Source organism: Pleurodeles waltl, chromosome 10 (genome assembly GCF_031143425.1).
Source record: "Pleurodeles waltl isolate 20211129_DDA chromosome 10, aPleWal1.hap1.20221129, whole genome shotgun sequence".
NCBI classification, from domain to species: domain Eukaryota; kingdom Metazoa; phylum Chordata; class Amphibia; order Caudata; family Salamandridae; genus Pleurodeles; species Pleurodeles waltl.
In genome coordinates, this window is record NC_090449.1 from 104,186,791 (window position 1) to 104,206,419 (window position 19,629).

Below are 19,629 nucleotides of genomic sequence, written 5' to 3' on the forward strand. Positions count from 1 at the left end.
CATAGTGCAAAGGTGTTTGCGCCAGCCTTCCACAGGTTTTGTACTGGAAGGGTACCTTTCTAGTACAAAATACTATGGGACATATATATGACCCCTTTGCATCCCTCTTCCACGCATAGTGGTGTAAGAGCGATGTAAATGAGAAGTGAGATTTATGACGCCCGCAAGGCCGCCTTGTGTGGCCCTGAGTGGCTTTATAAATCGCGAGTTATGTATCACAGCTCAAATCACTGCATTGCATTACTCTGCATTATTGACGCATTTCCATTGGTGTTGCATGGGTGTTACCATGGAACATCAATGGTTTTTGATGCATTCCCAGATTTACAACGAAAAGTAAACCTTGGAATGCGCCAAAAAGATACGCCTCCAACAGAGAGAGGCGTAGCAAGGAGAACTATCTTTATTTCTTCTTGTTTTTCCTCTTTCTATGTGTGCTGCATTCTGTAGTACACATAGAAAGAGGAAAAAGCCTCGTAGGATTGTTATTTTCTACCTTTTATCAACTATATCTAATTTAATGGTGGATTTTTAGTATCTCTAGTATCTTTAGAGGAAAAGTAGCTTTTTGATAGAGTATATTATGTTGCTTCAGAGCCACGGAAACTAAACCTGTTTTGATGGCTGCATTTTCTCTAGTGTCTGTAATTAGCAGGAAAATTAGTGCAGGCATTCTAGGAAACAATACGGACACATCAAAATCAGGGAAGACTGTTATGGTGCAAACACTGACCATTTGACTGGGATGATCCATCGGGGAGGAGCTGCGACAGATGATCTCACAAAGGACATCAACAACAGTCTTCCCATTCACATGAAAATCTCAGAGAGTAGTCCAAGTGACAGAAACCTGTTCATCCAGAGAGGCCACCCAGGCACTTCCCACTGTTTGTAGCAGTAGGGGAAACTGTCCCAGAAAATAGCGAGTGGGTGCTCTCCCATTTCCATTCTTGATTCCTTTGTTTTTAACTCTGTATTTTATGTGTTTGCTGAGGCCTAGGGACTACTAAACTAACACCAAGCTGAGAGTGCCAGAGGAGTTCGCTACCCTCATAGCCAAAAGTTCATTTCCAGTGCCTTGTGGCAACCAAACCCTCCAAAACAAAGCAACTTTCTTTTGGAGGGTTTGGGTGCTGCAAAGCGCCTGAGATGCATAACTCTGGAGTAAACTTGTAAGTGGGGTTTTGTGGAAACGTTCTTCAGTGTATTAAATGTTCACCTTTGGGAGATGGGCCTCAGCAACAGAGCAAATTCCTAGAAAGTGAGTGCACCAGCTTAACAAACCAAGTAAGAAATAAAGAATTCAATGCTAATGCAAGTTAAAATGAAAGTATGAATGATACAACATGGCAAAAAATCCAAAATAATGAAACCAGTCTCTAACAAAATAAATGTTCAAAAGAATTGCATTAAAGTCCCTCAAAAAATCTAAATAGTTTGAAAAGAAATCACTGGAAAAATAATGATAAAATGATCATCTTGAAAACTAATGAAAAACCAAATGTGAGAAATCAAAAACATGGAAAATAATGCAAAGGTAAAAATAGGAATTTTATAACGTTTCCTGAAACCTATGTATATGAAAATGCCCTTTTCTGCATGATCACACCCACCTTTTTAGACTGATGCTGTTGTTTGTTTTTCCCTGTACACTGGCACTCTGCAAACGAGGTCCTAGTGCATATGATCTCACCCGTAATAAGTGATGAAATTATCGAAAAGTGCACACAGAGCCGATCAGCTAAATGTGACTAGTGGATTGAAGCACACTATGTGCTACCCCTATAATGACAATGCAAACAATGACTGCAGGCCTGCTGCTGTAACCTATCTGTGAAGTTTTCAAACTGAAAATTGAGCTGTCAAAATACCCCATTTTGACAGGCCTAAACCCTTGTTTTAAATATTTGTAAGTTGCCGGTAAGTAGGCCTTAATCCCAAGATATGGTATTTAAGAGTATGACATGTAAATGTTCAATGTAAAACATATACATACAGTGCCAAGGCCCCAAAAGCTTTTTTCACTGTACTACAGTTAGCAGTTCCATAGGGAAGCCTTGGGATATAATATTAAAACTAACTTATGTTATCACTGGTTAGGAAACAGCTACAATATTCTTTTTGGGATTTTTAGAAATATTTATAACAAGCCCAAATCAGTGTCAGATTTGTACTTTATATTTTGCAAAAATTGCTCTGACTTGATGACCACCTTGGCAGCGCCCTGGTACCTAATTAACTCCAAAGGGGCCTACTCTGTCAAATGTAGACAGCACCTGCCCCTCCTTTGTCCCTCTAGTCAACCAAGTATCAATCCCAGTGGGAGAAGAGCTCCCCCCAGAACAGGTTTTGAGTAACCACAGAAGAAGGGTTGTTCATTTCTCTGGCTAAGATCTTGAGTAGTCATAGGAGCTCTAAACAGGGGAAGAACGTTTCTGCCATGGTGGCATGGAGGGGCACTCTGGGATTTTTTATGCTAAGGTACCCAGGAACTGCTGTAAACGGGGGTTGGATTACCCCTGGAAACTTTTCTGTTTTGGTTAGGGAAGAGCCAGGAGTTAGCCCCACCCACAGGCTAGTTCCGGGTATAAATGTTGCACATGTGCAACCTCTTCAGAATGAAACTGGAATTGTGGAAGACGGAAGAAGTTCTACACCTACTGGTGAGACCTGTGAAAGACTGACTCTGCTTCTCCTTGCACCCAGTTCAACGAGGTGGACTTCAATGCTCAGTGGGCTGGCCTCCTGTTAAGCTACAGGGACACAACAAACTGGTAGAGCCCTTTTTATCTAAAGAGGTTAGCTTACCAGTTCAAACTGGACTTGATCTGGTCCCTACTGGTGGCTTCTGCTGGAGTAAGCCTAGACCCCTAAGTGCCTTTCCTCAGGTCATTGGACCCTTGGCTGAGTCAAAGTTTACTCCTCCCAATATCCTGCAGAACAAAAACATTTTGGCTCCAAAGATCTCTAGTGGACTGGGACAAACCTTCCAAGTTATTCAGATGAAGGTATGTTGCTTCTGGGCCAGAGAATTAGATTAGTCCACCTCAGATCTTTTTTACAGCAGCTCATCTGTTTCAGCTTGTCACTGCGAAGAGGTTCTCCAGCCTTGAATAGCCCTGTACAGCTATAGCTTTCGTCCTTGCCCCGCTGGAGGAATGTGAGCTCCAAAAAAGTGACTAAGACCAAAGTTAGACATCTTCACGAGGCAAAGGTGCCAAAAGTATCCTACTGGCGATGGATCTTCCTTGGTCACAGATTTTAAATTTCTCCCACTCTGAGCTCTCCCAGCAAAAAATCAGTGGTTTCTCTGAGACCTTGTCTGATGGCTATCTGGCCCTGTGGATCTCTTTTCAGCAGCAGCCTACTGCCTTGACATCACTGAGGATTTTTAACTTCCATTTCAGAGACACAGTCAGAAGGTAAAATTTACAACCAGGACAAACTTACGGGCATATTTATGAGCTCCTTGCACTGCTGTTGCATCATTTGTTGTGATGCAATGGTGGCACAAACCTTGCACTCATATCTATGAGGAGACTCAAAGCCACTTTGCATAGCTTTTAATGGCCTCATAGATATGAAGAAAGGCAAGCCAGTGCAATCGCTGCATTGCCTCACTCTACGCGAGAGGCATTCCATGGGCATTATGGTGGGTGTTCCCATGCAGCACCCATGGTTTTTGATGCATCCAAAAGATTTACAAGACCTTGTGAACCCGGGGATGTGCCAAAACCTTACAACTTCCCAGGAGAGGTGCAACAAGGAAAAATGTTTTTTTCTCTTTCTATGTGTGCTTCATTCTGCAGCACACATGGAACGAGAAAAAAGCCTCCTGGGATTGTTTTTGTGCAGGAAGGTGCCCCTTATGGGACAACAGAAATCCTTATGCCTACAACTAAGACACCCTTGCTCCATGGTGCAAGGGTGCCGGCATTGGCATAAGGCTGCCAAAATTGCGCAAGCGTGGTGGGGAAGGACAGAAATGTGCAACATTGCTTAAATACGGTGCATTCCTGCACTTTCCCTTTGATGCAGGGAAGCGCAACAAGGTGACTTGCTGTGCTGCCCTGCCTTAAAACCCAAATAAATATGGGCCTCAGTTTCTGTATTCAACCTGCCCTCTGTCGCTGTTGTGCCTAGATGCCAGTCAAGAGCAGCCAGATGAGAACTATCTTTACACATTTTCTTAAGTTAAGCCTGGCTGCTCTGTGCCATAGGTACCACGGGTTGAGTTCAAGATTAAATTACTGAAACTTTTATTGGACCTAGAATAGTGACATTATTACTTGTAATGGACTACAATCAACGCCAACTAATAATCCACTTTCTCACATACCGCTGTGTGAAACTTTCAACCACACATAGTTAAGTGCATATGGAGGTTAGTTCTGCCAAAGAATATTACCTTTGGATCCATGGAAGTCAAAGCTTTTGAACTGTACCAGGCTGGGTGACACATTTAATTATGATCCAGAAATCGTGATAACCTCAGGTAAAAGCTGTTGGTCTACCCTGACAAATGAAACAAAACAGTTCGGGCTGGAACAAAACTGAAAAACATGATTCTCATTTGAGCTCAAAGAGACAGGACATTGTTGGCTGGCACTGGAATCTAGCCTTCTGAATTCAAAATTCAAGCTGAGGTTTGTTCTAGGCTTCCTTGAGTATGGACATGGAAATGTCTATGTTGGAATATGTATTGGGAATACTGTGTTGACCTTTTCCAAAGCTGACCAAATTTCCAGGAGAGTTCTCTGGGAACCCTAACCATACACTAAACTTGTTGCAGCGGAATGTTAGTCCACACAACTCCAGTACATAATTGACAACCGATTACAGACTTCTTCCACATCTCTCCAGTACACTTGACATCCAGCCCGTTAGTCGTTTCCCCTGAGCACACAGAATACTTCATGTAGTACAGCTTGCAGGGACAGAAGTCCTGTGCAGTTAAACACTTGACATGTGTACTTAGGAGGCTAACCGAGTGCAATCCTACCACAGAAGAATTCAGGAGCCTTAGCATCTCCTGAAGTATTTCTTGCCTGAGGGAAAAGGTAGTCCAGAGCATCTGTTGCATCAAACCTCGAATAATGTAAAAATGATGCGCATACTTTTTGCTTAGCAAGCACAAATTCTATGTCATTAAATCTTTGAAACAAGCCAATGTAAAATTATTTGCCAGAAAAACTACTAATTTACACAGAGAAATCAGTAAGATACTGAAGGATTTGCTTCTCATCGCTGCAAATTCCAGAGAACATTCTGGATCAAATTATACATATGGAAATGCTTCCTGAGATTGAAAAAGTCTCCTAGAAGAAAGTACTGAAATGCCCGAAGAACAACAGATGCATTCTGCAAGAGTCTGCCCCTCAGCAGGCCACCTCACCTGGGCTTTCTTGAGTTCAACATGTATCCCTGTCATGGAATTATTTTTCCCAGAAGTCACTCATACCTTTTGGTAAGCTTAGGTGTCTTTTATCCTAGAGAACCATTTGATCAATCGCTGGTAGCAGATTTACTCCTACGGCATATTATCATACACAAACCCATCTCCTACCACGTACCGGCAAGTATTGAGTCTATTCAATTTATTCTGACGGGTAAAAGCAGGAATTAGTCATCCATTCCAAACCATATATCAAAATTCAGATCAGTTTGAAAAAGTATGACTGTGTCAGGAAATATTGCATTTGTGATCTGAATAGCAAAACATTAGCTGACCCCAAAACAAAGGTATAGTGTCAGATTTTATTTAATTCTTAGAGCTATGAGTCACACTGCTATGAACTAACAGCCGAACTTTGATATTTAATACATCATAAAGGCATCACACAAAGCCAGTGGAATCATATATTCCAGTCACCAGCCTCTTAACTGTCCATTAGTAACTTGCCAACCTATATGAAAATGTTTTGATTTTTTTTGTCAGTACAGTGAATTTATAAACATGACATTTAATAATGTTACACCAGCATGGGAGATTACAAGTTAATAATAATCTAAAGTTGATTGTTAGAGCATTACATATCCAATAACTCACCCCAGGTGTCATTAAATATGCACTTTCTACTTCGAGATCTACAAAACAGATGCTCCATAGAACATAACTGGGCCATGTATTTAATTCACCAAGACATATCCTCTCTATTTTTGCATTTTCAGCGATAAACACATTTTCCCCACTAATTAAGGCATTCGTTATCTAAATGTCCTTGCTAATCCATAGATTTTATACTTGAGGTGTTCCATCGAAAATGATCATTCTGACTTCTACTTCCCAGCCCAACCGAGACAACATGCTTATTGTTTCAAAAATGTTGTCTCGGAATTGTCTCATCTTTGGGAATTAAGCTGATGTATTAGTTAGTGTGGGAATGCAATATTCCGAGTATTCAAGAATTTTAAAACATGTCACGATTGTAAAATAAGAACGCCTGTTATCTCTTTAGTTTGATTAGCCTGCCAGTCACGTTCCATGACATGAGTTATTGGAGTTATTCGTCAATTAGTGCCAGCCTAGAGCTTTCCATATTTTGTCAGATGGGCCAGATGCAACGTGGCCTGAACTGAAAGCAAAGCGTTTGTCCTTTCAACACAGAGCACCAGTCGTGGAGCCTGATGAGTAGGTTCGGGTCACATCAGTTGTTCAACATCATTGGTCCAGCGAAAAACCTGGGGATTCTTTTTGGCAGAACAGATGGAATTTCTCACAATTATTTGCTGTACCTTTAAATAAGTTTCATGACTTCGGATACTAGGTTCTGAATTTATTTACACGGAACCATGTACTGATCTCTCACAGCTGTCCTTGTCACTCCTCTGTATTTCTCTCAGAAAAAAACAAACATTAAAAGGACCGCTGGCATTTCCAGCTTCGGCTTTGGCATTTAAGTCTCTCCGCCTGCTGCTGTGAGATGGTATCATCTGATAATGGACAGCGGTGCTGCTGACAGCTATCTCATGGCTTCATTACTGCACTCACAGATTTAGCAAATACCAGCCAAATATTATATGTCCTCTAAATAACACACTTGCTCACTTTATTATATCATGTGTAGGTATGTAGAATAATGGGCTGAACATGTGTGGTTCTGAAGATAATTTAGTTACAAAAAGGATGCTATGAGTCAAAGAGATTGGTTAGTGCTTTTTTTTATCCTTTATGCGGAAAACAAAATTATGCCCACTGACATTTTTGTTTGGCGTAAAGTAAGGTGTAAAAAGGAATAGACGCTGCTTTTCTAATGACCAAGCAATGCTCAAATTAGAGATATTGCTATGGCAAAGCATGCCACCCCTTGGAATATTACTGAATCTGGCGAATCTACACACTGGAACCCAGAGCAAGAGGCTGATTACATCAGTTGGTAATTGCTGCAGTGGGAAGGATGGAAACGAATTATGTGCAAACTAGAGAGGCTCTGAATGTCTTTGTTACTCAGTTGTACTCCTTGTATCGGTCTTAGAAGAATGAAAGGCTGAGTGGACCTACTGGCATTCGAAGGGTCAAACTCAGATTCCTGGAGTGGATGCAGAACAAAACGGGACTAAATTGATACACCACCAAAGGTAGACTTTACCGGATAATCAGAGTGCATTGGATATGGCACTGAAAAGCACAAATAAACAAACCAGACTTGTGATAAACAGAACGCCAGTAGAACAAAATGAGTGAAATAAAAACATATAGGTGTGTGAAGTGATGCAGATAACCATGATGTCACACTGGCTCAACCAAAGCTTTGTCATCTAAGTGGTAGATTTAGCTTGTTGAACTGAGCCTGTCTAGTGCCCATTCAAGGTAGAAAGATAGATAAAGCTGAGCTGTTTGGCTTTGTAATAGAGCTCCCTCCTGCAATGCAAAACAGAAAGACATATTTTGTAAGTTTGTGCCGCTTTTGCGTCAAAAAATGATGCAAGTGCTGCGCAAAAAAAGTATAAATATGTCCCTATGTTTGTTTTGGCCTACTTTTTGAACTTTATATCAGAGGTTTGAATTTCTTGGACAGAGGATGTTAGAAACCTTGACAAATAAGCAGACAGCCATTTAAAGCACCTTGAAGGTCCTGCTTCTGTACAACATGCTGCCAAATGTTCAAAAGGCCTTCTCAGTACTCGCATAGAGGTCGCTTATTACTACCAGCAGAGATGCTAGTTATCTAAATGCTGCAAGTTGAAGTCACACTAAAGTCGGTGATATATGATCAATTGTGACTGGATAATCAGAGATGGAAGATTTCAAGATGCCCTTGTTCATGAAGCTTTCAGTAATGATCCTTGGAACTCTGTCTTGTCAATGACTAGGATTGTTCATTGGACTTTTCTTCTTGGGATATGGGTCATCTTTATATGACTATCATGGGTAGGATTTTTTGATATGGCAATGACTGGAGTATCTAATGCTGAAACTGGTGCACACCCACACGTGATCCTGTTTACAGAAGCATGCCTTTTACGTGCATAGGTCTCTGCTTTATTGATTTAGTGCATTTTGCAGAAGGTGTTCAAAATGAGATAATAAAACCCACACGACCAATGCACTAAGGAAAGCGTTGCAGCATTTGCTTTTTCAAATTGAAATAAATACGAGACATATCAGTTTTCAAAATCGTGTACATCTCAACACACGAAACCTAATGGGAAAGATATGCTTGAATCAGTTATATTAGAGGAGAAACAACAATGAAAAAATCAAAAAATGAACTATTACCACCTCAAATACTGGGACTCAGGTCTAGTGAATAGGATAAAACTTTTTATGATTTTACTATTATCATTATTTTCTGCCGGCTTCCAAGGATTCAGTTGCACAGGCCACCCTGCATAAACCAAAATGCAATACCGATGAGTAACATATAGAAACCTGTTTCAGAAACCACAACATCCAATATCCCCATCTGCTCCGTCCTCATGACTATAGACTAGGCCCGCTCCAGGCTGCTGAATCTTGATGGTATATACTGTAAGTGATATGTGGCATTTCACAATCCTCTTTACCTACTGTGTGTGCTTGAGTTGTGTTGAGTGTCTTCAGGAAGAGGGCACAATATGCTCGAATAAAACTCTTTAAAAGTCAGAAGTGAATGCATGGAAATGTATGTATATTATACATTTCCGGAAACTCCCCTTTTGCTATACACTTCCTTTAATGGTTTACACAGTGCACAATCCACAGGATCAAGTATAGCACATTTATTTTTTTCTTCTATTTTTTTATTTTTAATCCCCCAGAAAAAACAGTTTTGCAGGTGGAGAAATATATCCCCTTACAGCCCCTGAAAATAAAGGAGTGATGTTGGTTGCCTGTACATATAGAATGTGCACACTAACTCTAGCCTATTGGCAAAAACAGGATCCAGCCCCTGCATAAAAAATCATCAAACCAATCTCATACTGCTGTAGGCCATGACTAGAGCTGGTATGGGGCATAGGTGGGTCATGACAGTTTATTCTATTCTGGAAACAGCCCCTCGCCTGCAGACAACCGGGGAAATGTCAGTGTGCTATAATAGCCAGTCCGGCCCTTCCTAGAGGTGCAGACATTAGGGCCCATATTTATACTCTGTTTGCGCCAGATTTGCGTAATTTTTTTTACACAAAATCGGCGCAAACTTAACTCCATACTTATACTTTGGCGCTACACCCGTCCAGCACCAAAGTTATGGAGTTTGAGTCATTTTTTGTACGTGAAAACCTACCTTGCACTAATGACATGCAAAGTCGGCGTTCCCGTGCAAAAAATGTCTCTAAGGCATGTGCGCCTTACTTATCCTCCTGTGTCATTTTGACGCACAGGAGGAGGTGGGCCTTAAAAAATGGCACCCAGATGGATTTGCGCCGTTTTTTAACGCCTGGGTCAGGGCAGGCGTTAAGGGACCTGTGGGCTCATTTCCATGGTCTCCGATCATGGAAGCAGTCCACAGGTTCCCTTCCCTGCCCCCAGGGACACCCCCTGCCACCTTCGCCCACCCCTGGAGGACACCCATGGATGGGGGGACCCATCTACAATAAGTAGAGGTAAGTAATTTTATTTTTTTAGGTGGCATTGGGGGCCTAACTTGGGTCCCCCTACATGCCACTGTGCCCAATGGCCATGCCCAGGGGACAGACGTCCCCTGGGCATGGCCATTGGGCAGGGGGGCATGACTCCTGTCTTTGCTAAGACAGGGGTCATTTCCATGGGGGTTGTGTGTCAAAAAATGACGCTAGTCAGGTTAGAGTCATTTCTTTTTACTCTAACCTGACTTGCACCATTCTTTGACGCACAACCCCCAGTCTTCCCTGCACCTCCGTTGCCCGGTTAGAGTCATTTATTTTGACGCTAACCAGGCCGCAGTACCGGCTACCGTCATTCCTTAAATATGACGCCCGGCTGGCGCTTTGGAATGGCGGAATGGCAGAATCAAAAAGTATAAATATGGGCCTAGGTGTGATAATCATAGGGAAGATTTGTGAATCTCCATAAGGTTTGGGCTTGTGGATATGCTCTACCTTCCCAATTCCCACCTTTACCTTTCTCATGTTTACATCCATGTTTTACCCCTAAATGTGCAACTACAGAAAGTCTACCCTCCTTGTGCATTTTCACAACCCTTGGTCCCTCTATGGGTAAATATCCACCGATTTTTCATCCTACGAGCCAGGATCTGTCTGTACGCCTAATTTGAATTTAAACAAACAGAAAGAGTGGTAAATCAAAGTGTACTCCTTAATGCAGCACAACACAACAGAAAGCATAACTCAGGAGGAGCAATAATCGAGTGATTCTTGGTTTAAATGAGTTTGTTGCATCCAGCTGCATTCTGCAATTATTTTCATTCTATTCACTGCTATTCTCTTTCAAGCAAACATGTAAATACGTTGTTATTTCACAGTTTATGCTCGGTGCAGGTAAAGACAGAGAAAGCAATTGTGCTAACGTGGCTTACATTTAAGATAGATATGGACAATGCCTTAACATCAATAAAACAGGAGGGGGAAAGGCAGGAGGGAGAGGGCTGCTCCAGAATAATTCTGAAGATTGCGACAAAAGACCCACGTCCCTGTCTCAATGAACAGGACCGGCTCATACTGACGGGTGAAATAACAAAGGATGAAATTGTGCAAGCAATCTCCAGTCTTCCATACAGTAAAGCACCGGGAGAAGATGGTTTTCCTGGGGAATTTTACCGTTGGGTAAAACCAGAAGCAATAGATGCCCTTTATGAGGTTTATAAAGAAGCAGATGAAACTGGTAGTCTCTCCTCCCTCTCAAATAAAGCTATCATACCTGTCCTTCCCAAACCTGAGAAAGATCCCTTATACTGCAGTAACTATCGTCCGATTTCTCTTCTGAATACAGATTCAAAGCTATTAGCCACCATTCTTGCCAAAAGACTCAAACAAGTTATCTCTAATCTCATACATAATTCTCAAGTTGGATTCATGCCAGGCAGAAACTCTTGTAGCCATCTCCGCACTTTGGCTCACATACTTTGGTTTTCCAAAGAAGCTGGAGAAGACAGAGTAGCATTATCCTTAGATGCCGAGAAGGCCTTTGACCGCATTGAATGGAGCTAAATGTTCCGTACATTGCATAGGTTGGGATTAGGTAATGATTTTGTTTCTAAGGTTAAATGGTTATACAAGACACCATCTGCACAAGTGAGTTGTGGAGGTTTCCTTTCAAAAACCTTTTTAGGGCAAAGAGGTACCCGCCAGGGTTGCCCTTTATCATCCCTCTTATTTCTTCTTGCACTTGAACCACTGGCTGCAGCAATAAGACAGTGTTCACAAATAGCAGGCATTCCTACACTAGAAGGCATCTCAAAACTACTTCTATACGCGGATGACATATTACTCACACTTACGGATCTACCTACTTCACTCTCAGCACTCATGTCTACTATTTCTCGCTTCTCAAACATTTCTGGATACAAAGTCAATTGGAATAAGAGTGAAGCTCTCCCATTGTCCCGGGGCACAACAAAAGCAGTTGTCTTAGGCTACAATTTTCAATGGAAAGCGGGTCGCCTGAAGTATCTAGGTATTTATATCAACACAGGTTTAGAATGTATGATTCAAGATAACTTAGATCCACTCATTGCTAAAACGAAGTCAGAATATGAAAAATGGTCCCATCTTAACCTGTCCTTTTGGGGTAGAGTCCAGGCAGTGAAAATGATTATAGTGCCTCGTTTCACTTATGTTTTAGGTATGTTACCTTTGGCAGTTAAAATATAAATTTTGCTAGACATTGACAAAGGTATTAAAACCTTTATTTGGGGATCTCTGAGACCTAGACTCAAAATCTCCAAACTGATTACTCAAAGGCGATCTGGTGGCCTTAGTTTACCATGCATTGAACATTACTATGCAGCCCTCCATTTATCTCAATTAGTTTATCTTTGGCCAATACAGGATGACCCCCCACTATGAGTTCTTATTGAAAATCAATCTTTACAGGCATCTTCAGGTTTGCAAGTGTCTTATACTCATAAATCGCCTGCTTTACAAACTTCTAACCCTATTATTCAGTCTATGCTTAAGATTTGGATACACTCCCACAAACTCTTTAAGAGTAATCTCAGGCTACATAATAAGGTTCCCATATGGCATAACGCTGATATTAGAATAGGGAAACAGACAATTTCCTGGGATACATGGGAGAGAGCAGGTATTCTAATGCTGGATCATTTATTCACTTTAGAAGGCGAGCTTAAAACCTTTACGATGCTTCAGATAGTATTTCAACTCCCTACCTCTCAAAAGGGGAAATACTTACAATTGAAACAAGCTCTACTTAGTAGACTAGGACCATTTCTCTGGATACCTGAGGATTCCCCAGTCGTACAATACTTAAAAACTTGGGGGAAATTGAAAGATGCGGTCTCTGGATTTTATAATCTCATTGTGCATAAACTACACTCATCAGCATTACTAGCACAACTCCACGTCAAATGCCAAGGATTACTTATTGTAGCGTATTCCAATGAGGACTGGACAGATGTTGTTATGAACATGGATAAAGGAATCAGAGAGGCAAGAATTAAATTTACTCTTTTCAAAATTCTTCATAATTGGTACTGGTCACCACAAAAACTCAAGGCAGCAGGTTTACTACACCATTCTACCTGTTGGAGGTGTCCTCATGAGGACTGTGATATCCTACACATTTTATTTCGATGTCCAGTTTTACGGAATACTGGTCTTCTATAACTTCCTTTCTACACAGAGCTATACATGTGCCCATTCCTTTAACAGAAAAAATAGTTATATTACATAATGTTACTGATCTCCCAAATCTAACAAACCATACAAGACGATTGATTGCTATTGCACTCACTGTAGCAAACATTTGTGTATTATGACATTGGAGAACACCACAACGTCCTACATATGATGAATGGCTTATTCAAATGTATGACATGGCTTCATATGAAAAGCTGATTTACAGATTGCAAGACAATGTTGGGATTTTCATCCAAATTTGGAAACCCTTTCTACCTAATACATATTCTATTAATATTCACACTTAAATGTTTTCTCCTTCTTTGTCTCCTATCTTTATTAAGACATTTTTATTATTGTTTTGAGTCATGCTATTATTATTAAGACAATTGACACTTCACCCATTAACACTGTTATTTTAAGTAGGACTTACTGCTCACCAATTCAACACTGTTGAATTGGCAGGAATGTCTCCATTTGAAATGTTATATATGTGGATTTGTAAGATATTACTATCTCGACTATCTTCTAACAACCTATAATATATGGTTTAAACTTTCTTTCCAGATTTGCTTTTACAGGTCTACTTCTAAGAGTTAATGCACAGTTGGATGCCTTATAAATAATCTCATATATTGGATTTATTGATATATGTATGATTTTTTTTTCTAGAAATCTGAGAAGTTAATATTTCATAATATTTTTCATATATGGCCATAATTTGATTTATTGTTACTCTATTTAACACAGTTTGTATATTGACATGTACTTCTCAATAAACATATAAGAAAAAAAAAAAACACGTACAAATGTAGAAATAACACGATTGAGGGTAGAGTGTAAATATACTCACAATATTGGTTGTTTATAGATGTGTTAACAATTCACCCACGGTCGGCTTTGTTTAGCTTCTGTTAAAGCTTTGTTTGTTGTATTTTGTATTGATTTTGTGGAGTGGGTGTCCAGTAGATCTAGACTGGTGGACTGTACTATCAAACCGATTCCACAGAATTTTTTCCAAAAATGTGACACATAAGAAATAGCAGATTGCAACTATTTTTACTTTGGCAAAAGTAAACTTTGAATTACTGCAACCATTCCCTTGCTTGCAACACTAAAGTTAACGTTTCCCACCTTGTAAATACTGTGAAGAGAAATCCTGCGCTAAAACAAAAAACGAAAATAATGCCAGGTTTGCCTGTTTTCCACGATTTTATATTTTTTTATTCAAGACTTACCTTGTCCATGTCAACGGACTTCTGTATCCTTTCACAGGTCTTTTCATACACTGTTCTCAGCCAAGTATGGATTGATAGTTTAAACCATTCATGGAATCCGGACAACGCTAGAGATTTATTGTCTCTGCAGAAAAAAATAGGATTATTCAAACAAATAAAGTAAATGATATACCTCATTCTGGGATGGGCATTTTTAGTCAATTGTTTTGGTAGATGCTCAGCAAAGAGGCTTCCAAACTTGGGGGCTCATTTATAAGCCCCAAGTGCCACTGGAGCGTCACTTTCGGCAACGGTGCGGGGCGCTATGCCCTTTTCCATATTTTCAAGGCAACGCTAAGCCTCTTTGCGTGGCTTAACGCTGCCTTGGTAATATGGGCCTCGATGCAGTTTTCTGAGGCAGAGGGGCGTGCAATGGGTGTTGCTGTGGGCGTTTCCAAGCAGCACGCATTGCTTTTGATGCTGCCTCAGATTTATGAGAAGTTGTAAACATGAGAAAGCACCGAAAACTAATGCCAGGGGGGGCATTAGAGTGGCGAACAAGGAGAAATACTTTATTTTCTCCTTGTTTTCGCTTTTTCTATGTGTGCTGCATTCTTAACATAGACGTAACAAATGAGCGGATGCGTCTCTGTGGATAAGATCTGTATGTCAGCAGGCCTGACAGGTTGGCAGAGCAAATGCACAGTACTCAGTCCAAATCCTGTGAACTGTAGCTTAGTTTGAAAGCATCCAAACTTGAAAATAATAGATTTAAAATTCAAACACTACTCCATATTCTCTTGCGGTTCTGAAAATCCCCAATTATTCAGATCAGCAAGACCAACTTAAATCCAGCTTTAATGGCCCGATTCACAAGTTGTTTTCTCTGTGGAAATTTGGCAATGGTAGACTCACAGAACTAACGGGTATACAGAAAGCCACGCATAGTTTTACATACAGAAGTGCATTCTTGTACATTTATTAACACTATAGGTGCATACTATCTAGTATATATTGACAATTATGATGTATGGACACCACCGCAGTGAGCATGGCTAGTGACGACGAGCCCTCTTTTATAACCAAGGCAAAGAGCATGCACACGAGCAAGAAACAGCAAAAAATGCTTTTAGGGAGGAATGTCTCTGTGTTTTGGGAACTATAAAGGAAAACGCAACAACTGTTGCCATAGATTTAGTCAAGTAAAACTCTGATCTTTAGATGTCAGGTTTAAAAAAGAAGTACTTTAGAATCAGGGAACACATGAGGAAATTGTGTGCTACTATGTTCTGAATTAAGACTCTTTTAGAAAGTCCTCTTTTCATGTAACTCTATCTGAGGTTTCTACATTCAGAATACCATTCATAATGGTATTAATAAATGCATCTCATTAACCAGACAAGAGAAGAAATATACACTATTTATATGATTCAGTGATAAACTTGTCGGCTACTGAGTCTTCTCAATTTTTAAGTCTGGCTACAGACAGCTTTAACTGTGTACCAGAGGTCATGTGATCAACACGTAAACATATATATAGGAAGAGGCTTTGGGTCAGGCGCTTCAACCATTGCTTGAAGAAGTGTAATTCTTGTTTGGACATATTTCAGTATAAAAGTTAGTTGTTGTGCCAGAGGACGCTGTTTAGAGAGACCTGCAATTCCCAACAGAGGTGGTAAGTTATTTTTGGAATTAATATGAAGTTCTCATGCTCAAAGCAACGGAAATCTGTGTATAAATCTTCAGGGAAAATGTGGTATGAATGAGAGAATCGGACATATAAAAACTGATTCCCCCAGTAATTTCTCATGGATAGTGTTTTCACATTCCTGTTGAAGCTGAAGGGACTGAGAATTTAAGAATGAACCCGATTTAATCTAACAGTAGTTCCCCAAATTCACAGAATTTTGCATTACGTGATTTTGCATACTTTTTGCCCAGAAGAAACAGGGTCATGTAGAAATTGTCTTGGTAGATGCTATCTGTTCAAACCAGTCTCCTGCTGGTATTTTGCATGACTTTTGTATGTGAGAGTTTTTTTTTGCCTAAAACAGTTATTGGCAAACCACATGCTAAATGTAAGTTTCATGCATTTTTTTCCAAATTATCTCAGACATTTGTGAGAAAACATACACAATTGGGCTCACACCCAAATAAATTCACCACACTTTGTACACCCAAGTTGTTCTGCAGTGGGACACAGTTCCTGTTCTCGAGACATGCTTTCTGATAAACGCTTTCGAAAGATTTCCTTTCACCACATAAAGGAGACGTAACAGCAGCCCTGTTCTCTTCTGCTCCACTTCTCTTCCCTGAAACTCGTATCAAGGCTAGCTGAGTTATTCCTACCAAGGAACAAAGAAAATCTCAGCCTCCAGGCTCGCATCTACGAGCTGCCATGTTGGGCCTGGTACCACATGTCTGAGGCCCCTTTCCAAAAACAGGATGGTTTTGTGACTTCTCTTATCAAGGATTTATGCTGTGAGGCTAGAAATACGCCCCCTCTCTCCCCTGAGTCAATTTTCTGGGCCTTAGTTTGAAATCCATCAGCTGTCTGCATCTGTATTAGCGGATATCACATATAAACAAGCATTTACAATGCAACGGGTCTCGCGTTTGCTCATGTTAGAGCTGATCGCGTTGTAAACTCCTAACCCGACTTTTCACCTATTGGGCAAAAGTGCATTTATGTACACAACCCGAAAAAGTGAAATTAACTGAGTAAAGCGCTCGACTTCTGCCAAGCGAGATCTCGCTCGTGAATTAGAGAAAAAGTAGTCCACGAGCTGGACAGAAAACATATAACCAATTAACTGTTGTAGGTGTTTAACCAGTCACATAAGTGGACTTTTTAGTTGTCATTAACTGTCTTCCCACAGCTTCTATTCAGTATCACAATAAAGTTATTATTTGAATTTCCCACAGATATAATTGTGGACTCACAAGGAAAATATGAACTGAAAAATGGTTAGAGGAGTATCTTATTACAATATTTGATTTCTACCTATTTCATTCAGTCACTATTACACTTTTACAGCAACCTAAATTATTACACAAATCACACCAATTAGTATAGTATGTACATTTTGTGCCTAGTTTCTTAAAGTAGAATGTCTACGGAGATTCTGCAAAAATATTTGCCTGAGTGACTCAGTTTGAAGATGTATGATGTTGTTTTAAAAAGCCGAGCACATTCTTTGACATACATTTGACAATATTTGATTTCTGTAACCTCCATCAACCTCCTTGAGATTGTAGGACTGTTGTCCATTGTACAAAAAGATCACACGGATATTGTCTTACTCACTTTAAAGGCAAGAAATCTTTAAGCCGCTTCAACTCATTTAATGTGATGTATAGTTCAAACAAAGTCTCGCCCTTGGAGTGCGTCATTCTGGACCCTTCCTGCTCAGATCCTGCTCTTAGTTCTTCCATGACAGCACTGACATCATCCGCCACCTGTGAATGCACACAAACACACTGAAATAGTGAGGAACCCATGCACATAGAAGTTAGTGCGTCATAGACTAGTGCAATTTCAACCCTCTTCTTCCACTGAAACACCCCAAACCCCCTACCACAGTTTTAGCCTTTTCTCAGGGTTTACACTAAACACCTCTCGGCACTTATCTAGTGCGTAATTTTCTGAAAGCATTATTAAACAAATGTTCTTGGGCTACACCCTAGTTTCCACCACTGCCCGCTGGCTAGAGCCTTCTCTCGCCTGCTGTAGAGTTCCCCTGCCCGCAGAGCCTGCCGGGGATGCTCCTCAGTGGTGGGGAGACTGTTGGCCTCCGAGGCTGTGGGAGTCTGCGAGAGGTGGCAGATGCTCAGACTCTCCTCTGCTTTGCACAGATGGTGGGTGGGGTAGAAGGTGGACAGCGGACAGTTGTCTCCGTCATTTGCATTATCTGCATGTGTAACTGCGCTCAGAGGGACAGCATCACAACTACTCTGTAAAGCTGTGGGCACACGCACTGGGACACAAATAGACACTGTCAGGGGCACCCTCATAAATTAGCATGCCTGTAAAGTCACTCACACTCTAATGTACTGACACTCAGAACTCCAATGGACACTCACCCTTACAGTATATGGACTAAGCGGGTGAGTGTACATGTATGAAGCCAGTAATACTCATTATTGGACACAGATGTTCAGTTGCCAAGTGATTGCGTGTTTGTGAAAAGAAGTGGGTGAGTGTTCACAAGTATGTGTGACCATTTGTGTAAGTTGTTTAGGTGTATCTAAGTGCTTGGATGCATCAGCATGTGTGTGTTCATGTGAACATGAAGGGTCTCCTTATTTGTGGTGTGATAATGCTCCCTAGTCCTTAGCCAAGATAATGGTGAGTCTGGAAAGAAAAGTTGGTGCTCACACAGACATTGCTTTCCAGCCCATAGTCAAGCCTGGGTGGTGGAAAATGGTAAAGTGTGTGAGGTGACACCCACTTTGCTGTCTGTCTCCTGTCAAAAGGCTGGCAAACACACCGAAAACTCCACCCCCTTTTGTAAAAAGCCGGCAAGGGTGGGCTTGGTGAGGAGCTTGTATTTTTCTGTCCCCATATTGGTTCCCATTTCCTGACCTGGGAGAGCTTCAGCAAGTTGCAGGATCTGGGTGGGGGTCTGCCTAGAGCTGGTTTTGTGAGATTGGGGAGGCTAACCATTTTCCCAAGTATTGATCAGGCAAATGGGTTTTGGAAAAAAAACCTTGTTTCTCCTCGGAAATCTGAATCGCCAGTGCCGACTTGTCAATATGAAGTGAGGCTGCTAGGGGAAAATAAAGGCCCACTACAATATCCTAAGGGGTAAAGAAATGAAATTTAAGTCTACTAAGTAGAAATTTAGATATTGACAACCTCTGGTTGAAAAAATACACAAAGAGCTCAGAGTCTATCCTATGAGCAGGGAAGTATTCCTTATTATCTGTATGCCCCCCTCCAGTGTAAAATGCACCATACATTTATAGGTATGAGGTTCTTCCTGACTCCAAAGGTGGATGTCAGACGTTTGGGGCGTATAGGACTGTGCAGAAATAGATTTTGTAGATTAAGTAATCATGCATTGGCACATATTTTACGTGCAGTACAGTCTTCTTGCTAATAAGAAACATTTAAAGGGATTTTGGATAGGGAGTAAGGCTCGCACATGTTGTGATGCAATGATAAAGGCTCTGAAATGGGAGGGTTTGACGT

General features: G+C 40.8%; 1 protein-coding gene across 1 annotated transcript in view; it reads right to left on the reverse strand.

Moving 5' to 3' along the window:
* The window catches only part of BAIAP3 (BAI1 associated protein 3), a 976,697-nt gene that overhangs the window by 133,813 nt on the left and 823,255 nt on the right, over positions 1 to 19,629 (reverse strand). The window contains exons 21-22 of the mRNA XM_069209880.1: positions 17,743 to 17,894; positions 14,457 to 14,580 (exon numbers count right to left, since the gene is read on the reverse strand). Coding sequence (XP_069065981.1) covers positions 14,457 to 14,580; positions 17,743 to 17,894 — 276 coding nt within the window. The remainder of the gene's footprint in view (positions 1 to 14,456; positions 14,581 to 17,742; positions 17,895 to 19,629) is intronic.